This window comes from Dermochelys coriacea, chromosome 10 (genome assembly GCF_009764565.3).
Source record: "Dermochelys coriacea isolate rDerCor1 chromosome 10, rDerCor1.pri.v4, whole genome shotgun sequence".
Classification (NCBI taxonomy): Eukaryota; Metazoa; Chordata; order Testudines; family Dermochelyidae; genus Dermochelys; species Dermochelys coriacea.
The window spans coordinates 86366384-86389202 of NC_050077.1; the positions used below are offsets into that span (position 1 = coordinate 86366384).

The 22819-nt window shown below is 46.0% G+C and overlaps 1 protein-coding gene across 2 annotated transcripts in view; it reads left to right on the forward strand.

Moving 5' to 3' along the window:
- Positions 1 to 22819, forward strand: part of IQGAP1 (IQ motif containing GTPase activating protein 1) — a 159683-nt gene that overhangs the window by 55378 nt on the left and 81486 nt on the right. For both annotated transcript variants that reach the window (XM_038419291.2, XM_043493903.1), the window contains exons 11-14: positions 1451 to 1535; positions 2448 to 2611; positions 7643 to 7803; positions 8421 to 8545. In XM_038419291.2, coding sequence (XP_038275219.1) covers positions 1451 to 1535; positions 2448 to 2611; positions 7643 to 7803; positions 8421 to 8545 — 535 coding nt within the window. The remainder of the gene's footprint in view (positions 1 to 1450; positions 1536 to 2447; positions 2612 to 7642; positions 7804 to 8420; positions 8546 to 22819) is intronic.

The window sequence follows — 22819 nt, forward strand, 5'->3', positions numbered from 1 at the left end:
TCCTAGAAGCAAATGCAAAAGAACCATCCCACAGCTCATTTTGCTTTTTCTGAAGAAGGGCAGCAATTTCTACCCTGTGGACCTGACTGCGGTTACTGGCTCATAGAGATGCTTCCCAAATACGGGAGCCTCTGAGTTATGCTATGGGAACAATATTACCAATCTTGTTTTTTTGCCCTTTGTACTAGAATTTTTGCTGAATCATCCAAGCACATCTGCCCAACCAAGGAGTGCATGTGTTCTCTTGTCAGGCTGAAGTCTGTTCTGTGATGTCACTTTGGTTGGTGATCTGCATCAGTATTGAATGTTGCAGTTCTTAAGGTTCATAATGGACTTTCCTAACTATTAACTTCTCTCCAGCTGGCAATTGGAATACAGAGGAGCCCCACCAGAAATGAGTATTTGGAGATTAGGGGAAATGAATAACCATCAGTAGAAAAGGTTAACTTTAATCCATGGCTAATAACATTGCCCTTTGGAGCTGGAAAAAACCTTGAGAGCTTAGAGTTTCACCTGTCTTGTACTAAGAAGTTGAGCTTTGGTGGCCAGTCGCTATTGGAGACAGGATACTAGATTAGATGGACCTTGGGTCTGATCCAGTATAGCAATTGCAATGTTTCTGTGACCCAGAAATGAGAATCACACAAGATGATGTAATTAGGTGACCGTATATCCCGTTTTGGGTGGGACAGTCCCCTTTTTAAGCCTTCTTCCAAGCGTCATGATTTTTTTTTGGCAAGACTGGGCATTTGTCCCATTTGCATTTGCCAGCTGATCATCCGTTGGCAAGAACAAACATGACAAATATCCAGTTTTACTAAAAAAGTGGAGCATGCCCCCCTAGTGGGAGGTGGAGGAATGTTTGGTGTGGGGCGGAAGCATCAAAGCCAGTCCCACGGTGCTTGGACAAGCAATGACATGCACGTGGGATGGAGGGGACCCTAAGGCCAGCTCCGCACGGGGAAAGGGGCTCGAGTAAGCCCCATGTGGTGTCCTGTTTTCCCTTTGGGAAATATAGTCACCCTATATATAATCAAAGGAGGAGAACTATTTTTGAAAGCTGTCTGGCATTTATTCCCATTTTTGCAAATGGGGAATCTGAGAAATTAAAGGACTTGCCTAAGGCTTCACAGCAAGTTAATGGCAAAGATCCAGATGGAGACTTACCTGGCTCTTAGCCCCATGTTCAATTTTCTAGAACAGCTTTGCACCTACAGTCTCATAGAAGGCATCAGATTTAAGCCAGCCTTGTCTCTTTCACCACATGCACTGTAAGTATCTGGTTTGTTGTTTCTCTCTCCTACATCTGTAGAATTCTGACAGTTTGCAGAGGGTTGCGCATGGGTAAAATTTCACAGGGAGAAGCTGCTGTTTGTGTTGTTGTGTTTGACGCTCTTGTGACTTTATTCAACATTTTTTTTTTCCTTGTGTGTGATTTATTTTTCTACAGACTGGCCTGGCAGGCCCCCTGCAGAAGGAGGAGTTACAGCCTGGAGTGGACGCTGCTAACAATGCAGCACAACAGTACCAGCGAAGTAAGGAGTCTTTCAGCAGAGATTATAGCTGAGGAATTGGTGAAGGTGATTGGAGGGTTGAGGCAGTGTATCATTTATACCCTTGTTGGAACACCAACATCAGCTCTTGTGGTTCTTCGTGACTTCTCTATAAACACCTCAGGGCTAGTGAGAAGCTTGCAGAAAGCCAGCATCTATGATTCTTTTCAGTCTCCCCAGAATAGCGCTTGTAACCCAGGTTATAATATAGGTTATTCTTTAACCTATACATTTTTAAAATACACTTAGGAAACTTGTGTCTATTGTAAGTGACTTCTGTACTTGAAAGCTTATACCTATCTCTGGATCCTGGGTCTGTGAAGGAAATCCTGGTAGCTCCTTGGGGCAGAGTCTGAGGTTACCTGGTGATTCTCATTGTGGATGCAATTCTGCTCATATTGAGGCAAAAATTATGGTCTCCCTGCAACTCTGGCCACTTTCAAGGATCAGATTAGGAGACAGTTAATTGCAGGTTTAAACCCTAATTCTGTAACTACTTTATTTTCATTTGCTAAAGAGATGTTGCCCTTCTGAAAATTTACTCTGAAATTAGGTTAGTTTATTTTCCTGATACAAAGGCTGTTGCTGGAATTGACTGATATAAAATGATTGAAAATTACCTTAGAATAATGGATTTCAAGGCCAGAAGAGACCACTGAGATCAGTCTGACCTCCTGCATAACGTAGGCCAGATAATTTCACCCAGTAATTCACACCATGGAATGAATGTATTCTTCCCATCTCACTTTGGTTTCCTCATGGGTGGTATTTCACCTAGGGTGCCCACAGAGCAAAAGTCTTTTCCATATTGGGTGGGTAGAAATGCCCTTGTAACAGAGATACAAGCTCTCTGCCCTTCTAATGTCTTGTGACCTCTTTCCCTTTAATCTCCAGGGCTGGGAGCAGTGGCAAGGATTAATTCTGCAATCCAAATGGGTATTGCAGAGAAGACTGTGGCAGAACTTTTGAATCCAGAGGCTCAGTTACCACAGGTTTATCCATTTGCAGCAGATCTTTACCAGAGGGAGCTGGCCACTCTGCAGCAACAGAGCCCTGATGTAAGTAATAGATTCTTTCCTGTTCTTGGAAAACAATCTGACGATTCCCAGCAGTATCCATCATGCTTAGCTCTTCATTCCACACCTTCTCCAGAATGTAGCTGTTTTGTGAATTCTTGAAAATATGTTGCAGTTCAAAGTTTGTGTAATTTACTGTTTTAATTGATGAATTAAACAATAATAAATTACCAGGATCACCCAGGAGTTCTGAAGGAATTCAGATATTAAATTGCAGACCTACTAACTGTGGTATGTACTCTAACTCTTAAGTCAGCTGCTGTACTAGGTGACTGGAGGATAGCTAATGTGACGCCAATTTTTAAAACAAGCTTCGGAGGCAATCCTTGCAGTTACAGGCCAGTAAGACTAACTTCAGTATCAGACAAATTGGTTGAAAATACAGTAAAGAACAGAATTATCAGACACATCGATGAACACGTTATGTTGGGGAAGATTCAACATTACTTTTTTAAAGGGAAGTCATGCCTCACTGATCTATTAGCATTCTTTGAAGGGGTTAACAAATATGTGGACAAGAGTGATCCAGTGTACTTGAAGTTTCAGAAAGTCGCTGATGTGAACCCTTGCCAAAGGCTCTTAAGCGAAGTAAGCAGTCATGAGATGAGAGGGAAAGACCCTTTGTTTCATGTGTTTTAACCAGTTACTAATACATGAGAAGTAAGAATAAATAGTCAGTTTTCAGACTGGAGAGAGGTAAATACTGGGGCCTCCCAAGGATCTGTAGTGGGACCAGTGCTGTTCAACTTACTCATAAATGATCTGGAAAAAGGGGTAAACAGTGAGGTGGCAAAGTTTTACAGACGATACAAAATTACTCAGTATAGTTAAGTCCAAAGCTGACTGTAAGGGATCTCCCAAAACTGGGTGACTGGGCAACAAAATGGCAGATGAAATTCAATGTTGATAAATGCTAAGTAATGCACATTGGAAAACATAATCCCAATTATACATGTGAAATGATGGGGGTCTAAATTGGTTGTTACTGCTCAAGAAAGAGATCTTGAAGTTGCTGTGGATAGTTCTCTAAAAACATCTGTTCTTCTTTGAGTAATGGTCCCTATATGGATTCCAAAGATGGGTGTGCACATGCGCCATGTGCTGGAGCTGGAACAGTTTTGTAGTAGTGTCCATTGATCCACACATGCATCATCTACATGTTCGCGTCTGAGGCTGTGTGGGTCGATGCCACTCCAGTTCCCTCTTACCGCTGCGTTGTACCATTGGCTCCACCTCAGCAGACCCATCTTCCAAATCTGGGTGCTTCTCAGAGCCAGATCCCTCCTTTTCACCTACTCAGTCTTGCAGCCTGAATCCTAGGGGCTGACCACCCTATCCTCAGGTATATGACCCTACCACTGAGCTGTGGTCCAGATATCCCCGGGCTCATATGCTTGGCCCTGCTGGCCTCCTTGGGATCTGTACCAGGACCACAGGGTTTTACCATGGCATCTTACCAACTGTTGCCTTCCCACTCCGTGCCATCCTCTGTTTACAACAAATCTGAGAAAGACCTAGTGCCACCAGGACCACAAGTCCCTCCTGGAGCCTCATCATCATTGGATGAGGTCCTGATCCCGTCTTCCCTCTCCCCTCCTGATGACCAGAAACAGTACCAAGACCTGCTTCAGCAAGTGGCTGCAGCCTTCAGCCTCACAGTGGAACAGGTCAAGGACCCACAAAACCAGCTCCTGGATATTCTGCAACTGCCAGAACCCTCCCCGACTGCACTCCCCATCCATGAGGCCATCCTGCAACCGGTGCAGTTGGTCAGGCATACACCAGCCTCCTGTGCCCTACTCCTATGCATGCAGAGAGGTCACACTTTGTCCCATCTCAGGACACGGACTTCCTTTTCACCCACTCACCCCCCAACTTGCTGGTACTTCAAGTGGAACCCAAATGCATTTACCAACATCATCTCAAGTCCACTCCTCTGGACAGGGTGGCAAAAAAGCTGGACCGTTTAGTAGAAAAGTCTGCTGTTCCATGGGACTCCAGTTCCGTATCACCAACTACCAGGCCCTGTTGGCAAAATACTACTTTCTCACTTACTCCAGGTTCTTGAAGATTCAGGCTCTTCTACTGCCAGACAAACAAGAAGACTTCCAGATGCTGCTGGATGAAGGGAAACTGATCACCAAGGTGAATCTTCAGGCAGCCATGGATGCCTCCAACACCATACCACACTCGCTGGCAACCAGCGTCATACTCCAATGAGACTCCTGGGTCCAATTCATAGAATATCAGGGTTGGAAGGGACCTCAGGAGGTCATCTAGTCCAACCCCCTTCTCAAAGCAGGACCAATCCCCAATCTTTGCCCCAAATCCCTAAATGGCCCCCTTGAGGATTGAACTCTCAACCCTGGGTTTAGCAGGCCAATGCTCAAACCACTGAGCTATCCCTCCCCCAATTTGTCTGGATTCCCTAAGAAGGTCCATACCACTCTTGAGGACCTCCCTGTTGACAACCAAAAACTTTTCGATGACAAAACAGATGAATTCCTCCAGTCCCTCAAGGATTCTTGTTTCGAATGCTACACTCTCCCATATCCTCACTCTCTGCAGTCACAGCTCACTCCCCCGGGGCGCACGCTGCCACATTGGCCTGCCTAAAGGATGTACCCTGGCAGGACGTTTGCTGGCCGGCCATGTGGCACTTTGTCCAGATCTTTACTGCTCACTATGCCAGCGTCCCAGCAGTGGAACTGTCCTACAGACTAACTTCTTGTGAGTCCGTGCACCCACTTCCATCCTGAGCATTGCTTGTTAATCACCCACATTTGGAAACCATATAGGGACCATCACTCGAAGAAGAAGAGGAGGTTACTTACCTATAACGGGAGGTCCTTTGAGATTTGGATTCCAATACCTGCACTCCATCCCCTCTGCTGCAGACATTGCTTAGTGGTAAGAGGGATATGGGAGTGGCACCCACCCTGCCTCTTATAGCCTTAGATGCAAACAAGCGGACGATGCACGTGCATGTCAAAGGATGCTACCACAAAACTGTTCTGGCATCCAAGTTTAGAATCCAAATAGGGACTGCACGTCAAAGAACCTGCAATTACAGGAAAGTAACCTTCTACTCAATGTGCAGCGGCAATCAAAAAGTTAACCAAATATTAGGAACCATAAAGAAAGGGATAGATAATATGAGAGTAAATATAATGCCACTATATAAATCCATGGTACACTGATACCTCAAACAGTGCATGCAGTTCTGGTGGCCTCATCTAAAAAAGATGTATTAGAAATGGAAAATGTAGAGAGAAGGGCAACAAAAATGATTAGGGATATGGAACAGCTTGCATATGAGGAGAGATTAAAAAGACTGGGACTGTTCAACTTTGAAAAGAGACAACAAAGAGGACTTATGATAGAAGTCTATAAAATTATGAATGGTGTGGAGACAGTGAATAAGGAAGTGTTATTTACCCCTTCAGATAACACACGCATCACGGGTCACCCAGTGAAATTAATAGGCAGCAGGTTCAAAACAAACAAAAGGAAGTACTTCTTCACACAAAGCACAGTCAACCTGTGGAACTTGTTGCGAGGGGATGTTGTGAAGGCTAATGGTATAACTGGGTTCAAGAAAGAATTAGAAAAATTTATGGAGGATAGATCCATCAGTGGCTATTAGCTAAGATGGTTATGGATGCAAACCCATGCTCTGGGTGTCCCTAAGCTCTGACTGCCATATGCTGGGATTGGATGACAGGAGATGGATCACTTGGTGATTGCCTGGTTCTGTTCATTCCTTTTGAAGCATCTGGCATTGGCCACTGTCAGAAGAGAGGATACTAGGCTAGATGGACCATTGATCTGACCTAATATGATTGTTCTTATGTTTTTAATCTGTAAATCAGGGATATATTCCCTGAGCTGCGTGGAGCTGTGTGACAGATTTATGTTACCAATCTGCCTGGGGCATTAGGTGATCAGGCTGAGGCTGCAGGATCTTTAGGGGAGGAGGAAAAGGAGCACACCAAGTGACTAAGTTTTAAAGCTTTATTAATAAAATAACAGGGGTGAGTGTGGGGTGCCCCCTACATCACTCAGAGGAAGGAAGAAAGCATTAGTGCCCATGCCCTAACCCACTTTCATACTCACACACGCACAACCCAAGGCTGGCCAAGCTTGGGTGTAACATAACAAGAAGATGGGGAAGGGTGGATGAGAGTTCTGTCCTGTGCACAGGTCGTTCAGGGTCCGCTGTTGATCTCAGATTTGCTTCAGCTCCCAGGAGGGTTTTAAGTCCTGGGGTTTTTTGGGGGTGTCTTGTTCAGGGACCTCTGTTCCTTGTGCTCTTTGTACCAGTCCAAACCAGCCTTCCGTGGCTTCCTTAGCCTTCCAAAAACACACTGGCTTCAGGGATGTGAAAGCTGTTGTTTTCCCCCTCGCTGGTCTTTACTGCCTCACTAGTTTTTGCAGACCCTGCAGTTCTGTTCAGCTGAATTCTTCTTTTTTACAGCTGGTCGGGGTTGGAATTTAGGCCCCCGTCTTTCTTGGCAGGCAGCCGAGAGTTGGTTGTGTGCTGTGGCCTTGGGCTGGAGTCAGCGTCTTGTGTTCGGACCTAGCTGGAGCGTCGAGTTAACCCATTCTTCTCCCTTCCTTCCCCTTTGGCCTCTTGCAACCTGCAAAGGAAGTTTTTTACTCCACACTTACACCTTTAACCCTTCTCAAAAGGCCTTGCAATGTCTGCCACAGCGTTAGCAACATACAATGCTGATTTGCCTCCCCAGGGGACCCCCTGAGGGAGGGGGCATTGGGTTGTGACAACTGTGGGTTCTAATTGTTTACATCACTTGCTCTGCCTGCTTGGTTTCACTTGTGATACTCTTACTCGCACCACATACTTTTTCCTGTAGTTTACAATTGCTGTTGTCTCCTCGTCTTCCTCGTTTACTCACTCACTGCAGTTACTATAACTATTGCCGCATTCTGTCCACCTCACAGGGCATAAATTTGTGAAGGATGTGTGATCCTCATTGTCCTTTTTGCTTGCAGGGTAACCTCACCCACCCAGAGCTGTCAGTTGCGGTGGAGATGCTGTCATCTGTGGCTCTGATTAACAGGGCTTTGGATTCAGGGGATGTGAACACAATTTGGAAACAGCTGAGCAGTTCCGTCACTGGGCTCACTAACATTGAAGATGAAAACTCCCAGAGGTGAGTACATGTGACAGATGGATGTGGCCTCTCTCAGTGCCCCCGATATTCCCTATTATTATTATTATTATTATTATATTTATTTATTTTTCTCCTGACATTTCATTTTTTTTTCTTTTACCCTTTAATGTATCTTTCCAAATAGTTAATCATGACATTTAGTCGCTGATGCCCCTTATGCCTGGTCCCACGAGCTTGCTCTCTTGCACACTCTCTTATGCCACCCCTTCATGTTAGTCCTGCTCATGTACAGTCTCTTGAAGTCCCTTCCCAGACTTCACATTAGTGCTGTATTCAGGTTCTTGTATGCTGTTGCTGATGCCACCCCACCCCCCTTCACATGAAGTCCATGCTCGGTCTTTACAATGGTCTTGGACTCACTGTCTTGCATGCTGTCTCTGTGGCACACTGCCAGTTGCATTGATCTGGGCTCTTGTAAGCTGCCTTTGGTAGGTCTCCCCCTCCCCTTTTTGCATTTGTTCCAGGTTCATCCTGCATGCTGTCTCTGTCGCCACTTCTCTTGCATGTTAGTTCCACACCCTGTCATTGGGCTCGCGTGCTAAATTTCCCTCTTAGGCCCACGTGATGTGTCTTATTGTTTCTGTTGTGTATGGCAGATACATCGATGATTTGATGAAGCTGAAAGCTCAGGCACATACAGAAGGGAATGAGTTTATCACATGGAATGATATCCAGTCATGCGTGGACCGTGTGAACATAGTGGTGCATGAGGAGCACGAGAGTAAGTGCTTCCACTTCATTCCTACTAGAGTGATCTGGATTCTAAGAAATGCCAAAACCAGATTCACATTCACTGGGATGAGGGTAGCACTGTTAACAAGAAAATAGCTGAAGGTCTAGCTGGCACATGGTGAGAGACCTTGGCAGTTGATGTCTTTCTAGCATTAGGAGATGCCTATATGGTGTACATAAAAAGAGCTCATTTTATCTGTGAGTAAATTCAGTGCTCTCTGATGATGAAATGTTAACAGCAGGACTGCTGACAAAGAGAGCAAATATAGGCATTTCCATATACCATAGTGTCAAATGCAACATCTTTATCTAGATAGACAAAGACCTGGGACCAGACTCTGCAATGTGATGGGCTGTGAGCATAGGTTTACCTTTCAGTCTCTGATCCAGTCTTGTTGTAGGCCTATTCAATCTGTCTTTACTTCTTGGTGCAAGCACTAGACTTGCTAAATAGGTTCTCATGTTCTTAGGAAAATTGACAGGGTGCAGAGGGAAGCAGAAATGCATTGAAGCGTAAGTTCCCACTCTGGTAATTCTTTGTTAATAGCACTAGTTAGAGCCAGTCAGACTGTCAAAACAGACTCCTTTACATCTCTGTTGAAGACATTCAGTCCTGTCTTGCAGCCTGTGACGGGGCATGCATACCTCACACTGGGCCTGAAGGGATTAATCTCGCACTATGAGTGGAGGAAGTCCCGCCCCTCAGACTGTAGGCGGCATGGTCCAAATGATATGCTAGTATAAAAGGGAGCAGCCTTACTCAGTCTGGACTGGCTGCCGGAGAGGAAGGACCTTTGGTGGAGGCTTCCCCTGAAGAGCTATCACAGCCCTTCCCTGTGGGAGCCGGAGATCTGTGGCCATCAAAGTCCAAGGGAGTTATCTGCCCAGAGGAGCCCAGAGATCCCGATGCCTCATGGACTGCAGCTTCAGGAAGTGCAGTAGGAAGTGACCCAGGGAGGGTGAGAGAGAGTGGTATCTCCCACCTGTGTGAGGTCAGTATCTTTTGGTGGGATTCCCCGCTGAGCTAATGATGGCCCTGTTAGGGCCCTGGGTCAGGGCCCGGTGGAGTTAGGTCACTGGTAGGAGTATAGGCACAGATGTGGTGTAGTTAATGCTGTGCTGTAGATTGATCTTTTAGACACACATTTTCAAAAATATTCACTGATGGGCGAGTTGGTACCCATTTTGAGAGAGACAGGACCTGATTTGCAAGGGATTAAGCACACCCACTGTTATCAACTAAAGTTGTAAATTTTGCATGCTTAACACCTTTGAAAATTAGGCCTGAGATGTCTCAAGTTGGGCAACTAGTTATTTTTCAAGTGCTTGCTCATGTCCATTCCATGTCAGGTGTGTGTGCTCACCACAGGCACTGGTGCCAGAAGTTTTCCCCCCAGTGGTATCTGTAGGGCTGGCTCTGGCGCCCTCTGCAGCGGCGCGCGTATGCACCAGCATAAGAGGCGCCGCCCCCTCCCCCTTCAGTTCCTTATTACCACCAGTGATGGTGCTGGAACGTCTCCTTGCTTCAGCAAGCAATCATACCAGTGATTCTTCTAACTGTTTAGTGTATATAGTTAGAGTATTTGTAGTTTTGGTAGTTAGTTAGTTAAAGTAGTACTTAATTGTAGTGAGGCAGTACCCTACGGACTTTACCCAGGGATGGGGCATGCCTCGATCCTCAAGCCTTGTGACCGGTATAAGAAGCCCATGCCAGTTAGTGACCCCCATCAAAGCTGTTCAGAGTTCTTAAGGGTGTCCCACTTACGCCACTAGTAGCATATCTCCAAGAGCTTCAAATTGCGTACAAAGAAGGAGTAGGACACTAGACTCGGGGCTCTCCTCATGAAGTCAGCTCTCGCACCGGCCTCCAAGCCAGCCCACTTTGACTTGGCATTGGTGAAAAGCCCCCTCTGGCGCCAGCCTCCTCCTGGCACCGGTCTCCATCCCTGGTGCCATCCAAGAGGCATAAGCATGGGAGAGGCTGCTCCCTGATGTCTTGCAAGGGGAAAGTTATAGGTGAACAAGAACTTGCAAGAGGTACCTTGTCTTTCCCAGAGCATGGCCAGGCAGCAGACTCACTAGAGAAGCTTGCAAGCCCACTTCAGGATCTGCCTCTTGCCCTGTGTAGTGGCAGGGGTGCCTGTAACCTCACAGTGCCGACTACACTTGAGGCCTTTCAAGTGGCCAAGGACATTCTGACAGATCCATGTGCGGGAAAAGTCCCGGGAACTCCTGCCCCCAATGGTAATCCCGGCTAGGAGCTAGCCTGCATTGGGATCTGTGAGCAATCCCCATCTCTGCAACACCACTCCCCGGCACCATCCCGGTCACCGGGTTAATGTAGGTGATCCCCAGAGCCATGTTACCAGCCAGTGGAGTCTTGTGGCCATTCCACAAGTTCCAGGCACCGGTCCCCGGGATCCTCGACAACGGTTCTTGAACCCTGGGCACCACTCACTGGACTGTCACCACCAACCCCTTGAGGCGCAAGCCCGGTCCCAGGACGCCCGGCATCAGTCTCCAGACTGTCACCGCTGCTCTCCACCCCAGTGTCGATCCCCAGAACTCCAGCACCAGTCCCCCAGAACTCGATGGCGATCCCTAGAGCCTCGATGCTGGTCAACAGATCCTAGGTGCTGGTTTTTGCAATCCCAATCACCAGAGCCTCGGTACCAGTCTGCGGACTCAGATTGCTGATCCCCGGATTAACGCTGCTGGTCACCCGACCACCATTGCTGGTTCCCAGCCTCCTGGCACTGCTCTACAGAATGCTGGCACTGTTCTCCACAGGCTAGTGAAGCTGTGGCTCTGCCCTGGTCACCAGGAGAGGACCCTTCCTCCTCGGACTGTGAGGTGAGGAAGTTGGTACCCAGAAACCGGGGATACCCTGCAGTGCCAACGGGAGTTCCAGGGGCCCCCCAGCAGGTGCATGGCTTCAAGGACAGTGGGCAGTTCTCTGGCAGTTCTGGAACCCATGGAGGTTTTCCTCTGCCCCTGAATCCCACGTGCAGTGCTCAGTCTCTGGGGCATCAGAGAGACACTCAGCCACTATATCCTGCCTGCCACCCATCTCAGACGAGGGATCGCTCCCAGGCTCCTCAGCCACCCTAGAAAAAGGCCCACCCAGCAAGGGACGTGGAGACAGTTCCTCCCGCAGCCCTGGCTTCCTCCTCCTCATTACCTGATGAGGCAGTGGCAGGGTTGTCGCATGCAGTGCCACATGATGACTTTATGGCTCACCAAGAGTTTCTTAAGCATGTGGCAGCAAACCAGGGCCTTGAAGCTGAGGAGTTGATGGAGCCCTCCAACACCTTTGTTTGACATTTTGGCCGCATCAACCCCAGCAACGGTTAGAATCATGGAATATCAGGGTCGGAAGGGACCTCAGGAGGTCATCTAGTCCAACCCTATGCTCAAAGCAGGACCAATTCCCAACTAAATCATCCCAGCCAGGACTCTGTCAAGCCTGACCTTAAAAACTTCTAAGGAAGGAGATTCCACTATCTCCCTTGGTAACGCATTCCAGTGCTTCACCATCCTCCTAGTAAAAAAAGATTTTCCTAATATCCAACCTAAACCTCCCCCACTGCAACTTGAGACCATTACTCCTCGTTCTGTCATCTGGTACCACTGAGAACAGTCTAGATCCATCCTCTTTGGAACCCCCTTTCAGGTAGTTGAAAGTAGCTATCAAATCCCCCCTCATTTTTCTCTTTCACAGACTAAACAATCCCAGTTCCCTCAGCCTCTCCTCATAAGTCATGTGTTCCAGTCCCCTAATCATTTTTGTTGCCCTCCGCTGAATGTTTTCCAATTTTTTCACATTCTTCTTGTAGTGTGGGGCCCAAAACTGGACACAGTACTCCAGATGAGGCCTCACCAATGTCGAATAGAGGCGAACGATCACGTCCCTCAATCTGCTGGCTGTGCCCCTATTTATACATCCCAAAATGCCATTGGCTTTCTTGGCAACAAGGGCACACTGTTGACTCATATCCAGCTTCTTGTCCACTGTAACCCCTAGGTCCTTTTCTGCAGAACTGCTGCCTAACTATTCAGTCCCTGGTCTGTAGCAGTGCATGGGATTCTTCTGTCCTAAGTGCAGGACTCTGCACTTGTCCTTGTTGAACCTCATCAGATTTCTTTTGGCCCAATCCTCTAATTTGTCTAGATCCCTCTGTATCCTATCCCTACCCTCCAGCATATCTACCATTCCTCCCGGTTTAGTGTCATCTGCAAACTTGCTGAGGATGCAGTCCACGCCATGCTCCAGATCATTAATGAAGATATTGAACAAAACCGGCTCCAGGACCGACCCTTGGGTCACTCCGTTTGATACCGGCTGCCAACTAGACATGGAGCCATTGATCACTACCCATTGAGCCTGACAATCTAGCCAGCTTTCTGTCCACCTTATAGTCCATTCATCTAGCCCATACTTCTTTAACTTGCTGGCAAGAATACTGTGGGAGACGGTGTCAAAAGCATTGCTAAAGTCAAGGAACAACACGTCCACTGTTTTCCCCTCATCCACAGAGCCAGTTATCTCGTCACAGAAGGCAATTAGATTAGTCAGGCATGACTTGCCCTTAGTGGGAATCCATGGTAACTGTTCCTAATCACTTTCCTCTCCTCTAAGTGCTTCAGAATTGATTCCTTGAGGACCTGCTCCATGATTTTTGCAGGGACTGAAGTGAGGCTGACTGGCCTGTAGTTCCCAGGATCATCCTCCTTCCCTTTTTTAAAGATAGGCACTACATTAGCCTTTTTCTAGTCTTCTGGGACCTCCCCCAATCGCCATGAGTTTTCAAAGATAATGGCCAATGGCTCTGCAATCAAATCCGCCAAACCCTTTAGCACCTTTGGATGCAGCGCATCTGGCCCCATGGACTTGTGCTCATCCAGCTTTTCTAAATAGTCCCAAACCACTTCTTTCTCCACAGAGGGCTCGTCACCTCCTCCCCATGCTGTGCTGCCCAGTGCAGTAGTCTGGGAGATGACCTTGTTCATGAAGACAGAGGCAAAAAAAGCATTGAGTACATTAGCTTTTTCCACATCCTCTGTCACTAGGCTGCCTCCCTCATTCAGTAAGGGGTCCACACTTCCTTGACTTTCTTCTTGTTGCTAACATACCTGAAGAAATCCTTCTTGTTGCTCTTAACATCTCTTGCTAGCTGTAACTCCAGGTGTGATTTGGCCTTCCTGATTTCACTCCTGCATGCCTGAGTAATATTTTTATACTCTTCCCTGGTCATTTGTCCAATCTTTCACTTCTTGTAAGCTTCTTTTTTGCGTTTAAGATCATCAAGGATTTCACTGTTAAGCCAAGCTGGTCGCCTGTTATATTTACTATTCTTTCTACACATTGGGATGGTTTGTCCCTGTAACCTCAATAAGGATTCTTTAAAATACAGCCAGCTCTCCTGGACTCCTTTTCCCCTCATGTTATTCTCCCAGGGTTGCCTTGCCGGTTCACAAGGGCATCGTTAAACTGGTTAAGGCCTTATGGCAGATCCCATCCTCTCTGCCCCCCATTTCCAAATGCACATGGAAGAAATATTACATCCCTGCAAAGGCTTCAAATACCTTTATATGCACCCCTCCCCTGGCTCCTTGATAGCCGCAGCAGTCCATGAGGGGGATGAGCAAAGCCAAACCAATTCGACCCCAAAAAATAAGGATGCAAAGAGGCTGTATCTTTTTGGCAGAGAAATTTATTTAAAGGCCAGCCTCCAACTGTGCATTTCAAACCACCAAGTCTTGCAGGGCTCTATGACTTTGATACGTGGCACTCCATGGCCAAGTTCGCAGAGTCTCTGTCCCAAGAATCCAGGCAGGAGTTCCTGGCCATAATAGACGAGGGCAAGGCAGTGGCAAGGGCATCCCTCCAGGCGGCCTCTGCTGCGGCTGATTCCTCAGCCAGGACAATGGTGTCGGCCATGACAGTGCATTGGGCATCATGGCTGCAATCTGCTAGCTTATCTGCGGAGGTCTAACAATCCATCCAAGACCTCCCCTTTGATGATTTAGCCCAGTTTTCTGACCAAACAGACACTAGATTACATGGGCTAAAAGACTCAAGAGCCACTTTATGCTCCTTGGGCCTCTATGTTCCTGGGCCTTCAAGGAAACGTTTCAAACCCCAGCAGCCTCAAAGATTTTGGGCCAGACTAGAGCTGAGCCCTACAGTAGGAAGGGCAAGAGCTACAAGCGCCGTCAAGGCTAGCCACAGTCCTCATCATCCCAGCCGGACACTAGCCATTACCCGCCTGGAAACAAGTAGGCATTTTGAGGGTGCGCCTGAGGGTGACCGCCCAGTTTGCAACCAGGATCCTACACCTGTTTTATTTTCAAATTGCCTTTTGCCATACCTCCCTGCTTTGGCCATTATAACATTGGACTCAACACTGTAGCAGTCGGGTACACCTCCAATTTATTTCTATCCCTCCCTCCCACCCCCCCTTCCCTGTCCCTCTTCAGGGACCCTTCTCACAAGCAACTGCTCATCCAGGAGGTGCGGGCCCTCCTACAAGGGGGCCGTAGAAGAAATTCCCGAAGAACTGAGAGGGAAAGGGTTTTACTCCCGCTATTTTCTGATTCCAAAGCCAAAAGGAATCCTATCTTGGACCTGCAAAGCCTCAACAAATACCTCAAAGTTTAAGTTCTGCATGGTCTCCCTGGCCTCCATTATCCCCTCCTTGGAGACTGGTACACCACCCTAAACTTAAAGGATGCATACTTCCATATTTCAATTTTTCATAGCCACTGGAGGTTCTTGTAGTTCATAGTCAGACAGGCCTACTACCAGTTTGCAGTGCTCCTGTTTGGTCTAGTGACAGCGCCAAGAGTATTCACAAAATACATGGCAGTAGTCGCAGCATACCTCAGATGCAGGGGTATTCAGATCTACCCATACCTCGATGATTGGCTCATCAGAGGGCACTCGTGGGCACATGTTCAGTGCAGCATCACGATAGTACAAGCCACCTGTCAAGAACTAGGCCGTTGCTAAACAAACAAAAGTCAACATTGGTCCAGATGCAAAGGATAGAGTTAATTGGAGAGGTCCTAGATTCTACCCGAGCCAGAACGTTCTTACTGGAAGCCAGATTCAGGGCAATGTCAGATCTGATTGCCCAAGTCACTCCTACCTGCTCCCTAAAGCCCAGGTCTGCTAGGTCACATGGAAGCGTGCACTTATGTGGTTCAGCATGCAAGACTGCACCTCAGACCCCTACAGATGTCGCTGGCGTCAGTCTACTTCCCAGTCAGGTATCACTGCAGCCATGACGCCCACCATCCCACTGCAAATACTTATCTCCCTAGCAGGTGGATGAACCCACACAATGTTATGGAAAGGGTTCCATTTGTGACTCCTCGACCCACCCTGTCCGTGGTATCAGACGCCTTGGATTTAGGGTGAGGAGCCCACCTCGGTCCCCTTAGGACACAGGGCCTATGATCCAGAGAGGAGCTGTCATTACATATAAACGTCAGAGAACTCAGGGCCATCCACCTGGCCTGCTAAGTGTTCCTTCCCCAGCTCTCGGGCAAGATAGTGCAGGTGTTGATAGACAACACAACTTTGGTGTTCTATGTCAACAAGCAAGGGGGAGCACAGTCATCGGCCCTCTGCCAAGAAGCCCTTAGTCTGTAGAACTTCTGTATTCAACGTGCCATCCATCTGGAAGCCTCATACCTACCGGAAGTCCGGAACTCTCTAGAGGACCATCTCAGCAGAGCTTTCTTCTCTCCCCACGAATGATCCCTCCCTCTGGAGGTCAACAGGACCATCTTCCAGAAGTGGGGAACACGCCAGATGGACCTGTTTGCTACCAAACAAAACAGAAAATGTCATTGGTTTTGCTCACTACAGTCTCAACAAATGCTCACTTTTGGATGCCTTTTTCTTGTCGTGGGGGGACTTCCTCATGTGTGCTTTTTTCACTGATTCGCCTCATCCACAAGACCCTCTTCAAGATCAAGAGGGAAAGAGCATGAGTCATTGTAAAAGCTCTGTCGTGGCCTCACCAACATTGGTTTGGCATGCTCATGGACTTGGCAGTGGCAGTTGCCTGGGTGCTCCTGAACCACCCGGACTTGCTCTTGCAGTACCATAATCAGCTGCTACATCTGAACCGAGCCCCCCTGCACCTGACAGCATAGTTGCTGCATGGCTAAACCCTGAGGAATAGGCCTGCTCCAGACAGGTCCAGCGGGTTCTCTTAGGAAGCAGAAAACCCACCACTAGAGCTACTTACCTGGCCCAGTGGAAACACTTTACCTGCTGGGTGTTGGAATGGAACATCCCACCATTTCAGTCATCTTTACAATCTATTTTGGACTATCTGCTCCTCCTGAAGCACCAAGGCCTGGCATTCTCATCAATTAAGGTGCACCTGGCAGCCATATCGGCCTTCCACCCTCTCATCCACAGCAGATCAGTCTTCTTGCATGTGATGACTATCCGATTTCTTAAGGACCTTGAAAGGCTCTTCCTGCAGGTTCAGGATTCGATTCCCCAATGGGACCTCAACCACATCCCCTCCAGGCTCATTGGTTTTCCTTTTGAACTTCCACTGAGGAGTGGGTCTACACACACTGGATGTCAGATGCACCCTGGCTTTCTACCTTGAGTGAACTAAGCCCTTCTGCAGGTCTACTCAACTCTTCGTTGCAGTGGCCAACAGAATGAAGGCTCTCCTGGTGTCAACCCAGAGAATTTCATCCTGGATCACCACCTGCATCTGTACCTGCTCTGAGCTGGCACAGGCCATTCCTCCACCAATAGTGACAGCTCATTTGACCAGGGCTCAAGCATCATTGGCACCTTTCCTGGCACATGTCCCTATCCAGGACATTTGCAGAACCACTACATGGTCATCTGTCCATACTTTCATGACACACTATGCCATCACCCGGGAAGCCCAAGATGAGGCTGGCTTTGGCAGAGCTGTGTTGCCATCTACACGTCCATGAACTCCTGTCCACCTCCAGAGGCACTGCTTGTGGGTCACCTGACTTGGAATGGGCATGAGCAAGCATTCAAAGAAGAAAAAAAGGGTTACCTACCTCTCTTAACTGTTGTTCTTTGACATGCGTTGCTCATGTCCATTTCATGACTCGCCCTCCTTCCCTTCTGTTGAAGTTCTGGCAAGAAGGAACTGGGGGCGGGGGCAGGGCAGCATCTCTTATGCTGGCACATAGGTGCACCACTCCAGAGGGCCCTATGGATACCCCTGGGGGGGAAATCTTCCGGTGTACGTGGCAAGCACACACACCTGACATGGAATGGACATGAGCAACACATCTCAAAGAATAACAGCTAGGAGAAGTAGGTAACTGTTTCTTATTCAAACATCACAATTTGAAAATTTGGGCCTTGATAAAAGTTAACTATCTAGTCTCCCTAAAGAAGCAGTTTTCTGTTTAGTTCTTTCCAGTCTTTCTGGGTACCACCCACTGTTGGAGACAGGGACTGTGAAACACATCCATGGGGCTCAAGTGACTGGTTCAGTGATCACTAGTGCCTCAAAGAGATGAGGTCAATGCCCCTTTTTAACACACACTGCTACAACAAAAAGGGAACTGGAGTTTAAATAATATGTAGCAAGTGCTAATGCTGTATTTCTCAACTGCAGTTTACAGGAAGGAAATTCTTGCCACAAGTTCAGAAGTGTGTCTCCTCCCCCTACTCCACTTCTTAGTATGGTAAAATTGTGGACTCTAGTTCTTTTCTGTGCCCGTTTATGTAATGTTCTGTCTGCTCTTCCCCTGCTCCTGAATCTGCTCCTTAACATTTTGTCAGGGATGTGCATAAGAGCATAATGAGGTTCTTAGCTGGATCATTTAGTGATGCCTGTTTGCTTTATTTACAATGACAGTTCAGCAGGAAGAAATGGGTGAGAAATAAATCTGAAAACATTAAAAGGATTTGAGAAACATGAATCAGAAATAGCCTTTAATACCTGAGAAACTTGGCAAGGTCCACTGTGTTAGATATTCAAAACTTTGCCACTCCCAAAAAGGAATTTTTGACTATCTTACACTTGTATACTGTGCTCATGATTGTGATGTCTTGAGTCTCACATTTAGATGCTTAATTGTATTTTGAAACATTCAATTGGGGTTCACATCTGCATTCTGTAAAAACTGGCTGTTTTGGCACCTCTAATGGAGGTGTGGAACTAGGCACACAAATGAATTCTTCAGAGATAATCTTTCAGTAATTCCGTTCCCATCTAGGCAACTTTAGTTGACTGAAGCCTAGTGTTGAGAAACTGAAAATAGACATACTAAAACTGAAATAATTTGATTCATTTTTATTTGTGGCTGAAATGCTTTTAATTTGTTGAATTAACAAACAAACCCTTTCAAGTTTCAGAAAGCAAGATCTCAGGAACAAATTGATTCCTAAGAACACCGCCACTACTTGCCAGCTCCTCCCTCCCCTTCCTAACTTTATGATCGAATATGCATACATATACATACAACACAAAGCTTCAGTAGGATCAAGATTTCAAGAAGCAGTTTGGATGGGTCAAACATACAGAAGTCATATGGATCTGTATTAGGGCTTAATTCGCAGCAAGCTGGGATATAAATCTACTCCACAGTAGCCTGCTGTACACGGAGGGCTTGTCTACACTTACCAGAGGATTGACACTGCGGCGATGGATGCATCAGCGGGTCTAGTGAATACCCACTAAATCAACCACTGATTGCTCTCCACTCCTGTACTCCACCTGATCAAGAAAAGTAGAGGGAGTCAATGGGAGAGTGTCTCCCGTTGACGTTTTGTAGTGTGGACCAATGTGTAAGTACATCTAAGCTACGTCGATTTGAGTTATGCTATTCACGTAACTCAAATTGCATAGCTTAGATCGACTTTTCCCTTTAGTGTAGACAAAGCTTAAGTGTCTTTGCGGACCCTGCTGCCACACACTAAAAGTTCTCTAGTGCTCTTTGATCTACTTTGCTTTGAAAAAGGAGTAGATTAAAGTTCACTAGGAAACTTTCAATGCACAGCAGCAGAGTCCACATGGACTTTTAATGCATGGCAGGCTACTGTGGGGTAGACTTATACCCCAGCTTGCCTCAAACTAAGTTTTCATGTAGACAAGCTATTAGTGACATGCATGTCCTTTTAGGAGACACATTTTCATTTTCTCTGGGAATTGTAACACAACCTGAACTTGCAGATTGTGCTTCAGGGAGAATCATTTACCATATTCCTTGTCCTTTTGATTTATTACTGCAATAAGAATCCCTTTATGAATGTCATCTGGCAAAATAGTGATCTTGCCAGGTTAGGAACTACAGTGATCTCATGTCAAAAACAGGCACATCCCTGCAGTGTTAGTCGGGACGTTTCTTAGCAGTGAAGTTAAAATGTTATCTCAGATATCCTCCTTTGGGTGTATAAGCAAGAATCACATTGTATGTGTGTCCCATTCCTTCACCTTTCTTGTGTTATCTTTTTATGTAGTAAACACTTTAGAGAATACGTTCCTGACGCATTTTAGGTGCATTTCCAGTCTACAAATAATAATAAATTCATGTCAATCTTCCAGAATAAATAGTGTAATTGTAACTGTTGCTGAGATGCTATAATATAGTTCAAAGAAGTCATGTCAGACATGTTTTGTGATTCTTTTACATGTCCCTCTAAATGTCATGTGATCTTATTATGTACATGCTAATACAATAGAGAATGATTTCCATAGCTATGTTAATAATCTCCATATGTGAAGAGAGGACCTGTGACCTAAAGCTACCTTCCAGAAAGAAGTCTCTGAAGTTTCCCAGAGTCACTAGGTGTACAAGGCTGATTCTAAGCTAGCAGAATTTTCTACTCATCTCTTTCCTGTTTCAATCTTTGAAAAGATGGCATTTTTCAGTCCTGTGCATTAAATGTAATCTTCTGTATACGTAAGTAGGAGCTCTTTCCAGTATCTGGTTCAGGGTGTTCCCCAATATCATCTGTGGGGTTTGCTACAAATGTTAGAGGCCAAGGCTACATTAATCAGTGGAGACTAAGACCACCAGACTCTCTCTCTCTCATTCTTCCTGCCACAATTCAGTTCCCATTTACTGAAATATTTATTTCATGCTTGAAAAGATTGTGTATGGACTAGGAAAGGTTAAATTTTAATTTTAAGAGCTTGCTGTCTTGATTAACTCATTTCCTGAATGCTCCAAATAGATACTGGATTTCCCACTTGTCACATGAGCAAATCTCATGATGAAACCACAGAGAGAGACACAGACACCAAACCAGCAATCACATAGCACTGTTTGTACGGGCAAGGTTTTAAGAAATGTAAGAATTGCCATAAAGACAGAGCACCCTCTGTTTAGTCCAATATTCTGCCTGAAAGAATCCCCCAGTGGAATAACCTGTTCAGAGGGGAAGTTTCTTTTTAATCACTTAGTGGTTGGCTTATGCTCCTGAGCATGGGGAAATTTATAGCTTCTGTTTGAAATGTGAGCGTGTAATATAGAATTATGGATGTTCTCATTACACACACAAGTGTCTGATCCCTTTTTGCATCCTGATAAATGTTTTTGACTCAATACCTTGTGGCAGTGAGTTCTAACAGTTTAATGCATCATAAGCATCCTCTTTTATTATGAAAGAGGGAAAATAGGAGTGCCCAATTTACCTTTTCTATGTCATTTGTTGTTGTTGTTGTTGTAAATTCTATCATGGCCTCTCTTGTTCATCTCCTTTTCTGTTTGCTAGGCCTCCAGTCATGTTTGTCTCTCATCTGTGAACCCCCTTTTTTTCTTTTTCTTTTTGAGACAAGATGACCAGAAGTGAGCACAGTAATCAGGCAAGGGCATCCTGTTGGCTTATATAGAAGCGTAACTGTATTTTCAGTATTTATTTTCTATCCCTTTCTTCATATGTCCAAACAGAAAGCAAAACTCGAGCTGGCTGGAGTGACAAAGCATGTTTCTTCCTCCCACCCATAAGAGAACTTTGCGGTCATCCAAACACAGCCCTTGTCATGGGAATGAAATTCAAAGTTTATGTTATGTGGTCACATCAGATGTCTGTACCATCCTTTATTTGTAATGGCCCTGGTTCCTAATGTGGGCCCTGCAATAGATCTGGACCTTGATTTTTGAATGTCTAAGAACATAAAAATGGCCACATTCGGTCAGACCAGTGCTCCATCTAGCCCAGTATCCTGTCTTCTGACAGTGGCTGGTACCAGATGCTTCAGAGGGAATGAACAGAACAGGACGAGTATCAAGTGATCTATCATCTGTTCTCCAGTCCCAGCACCATGAAGTCACAGGCTTAAGGACACCCAGAACACGGGGTTGCGTCCCTAACCATCTTGTTTAATAGCCACTGATGGGCATATCCTCCATGAACTTCTCTAATTCTTGTTTGAACCCAGTTATACTGTTAGCCTGCACAACATCCCCAGGCAATGAGTTCCACAGGTTGACTCTGCATTGTGTGAAGAAGTACTTCCTTTTGTTTGTATTAAACCTGCTGCATATTAGTTTCATTGAATGACCCATGATTTGTATGTTATGTGAAGGGGAAAATAACAATTCCTTATTCACTCCACACGAGTCATGACTTTATAGACTACTATCATAAGCCCTTTTAATTGTCTCTTTTCCAAGATGAAAAGTCCAGTCTTTTTAATCTCTTCTCATATGGAAGCTGTTCCATACCATTAATCATTTCCATTGATCTTCTTTTTACTTTTTCCAATTCTAACGTATCTTTTTTTAAATGGGGCGACCAGAACTGCACATAGTTATTCAAGTTCTGGGTGTACCATGGATTTATGTAGTTGCATAATGATATTTTTTCTTATCTATCACTTTCCTAATGGTTAGCTTTTTTGACTGTCGCTGCACTTTGAGCGGATGTTTTCAGAATGACTCCAAGATCTCTTTCTTGAGCGGTAACAGCTAATTTAGATCCCATCATTTTATATGCATCGTTGGGATTGTGTTTTCCATTGTGCATTATTTTGCATTTATCAACATTGAATTTCATCTGCTATTTTATTGCCCAGTCACCCAGTTTTGGGAGATCCCTTGTAGATCCCTTGTCCAAAGCTGTCTATCTTGAGTAATTTTGTATGTCTGCAAACTTTGCTACCTCAATTTTTACCCCTTTTTTGAGATCATTTATGAATATGTTGAACAGCACTGGCCCCAGTACAGATCCTTGGGGGACCTGGCTATTTACCTCTCTCCATTGTGAAAACTGACCATTTATTTCTACCCT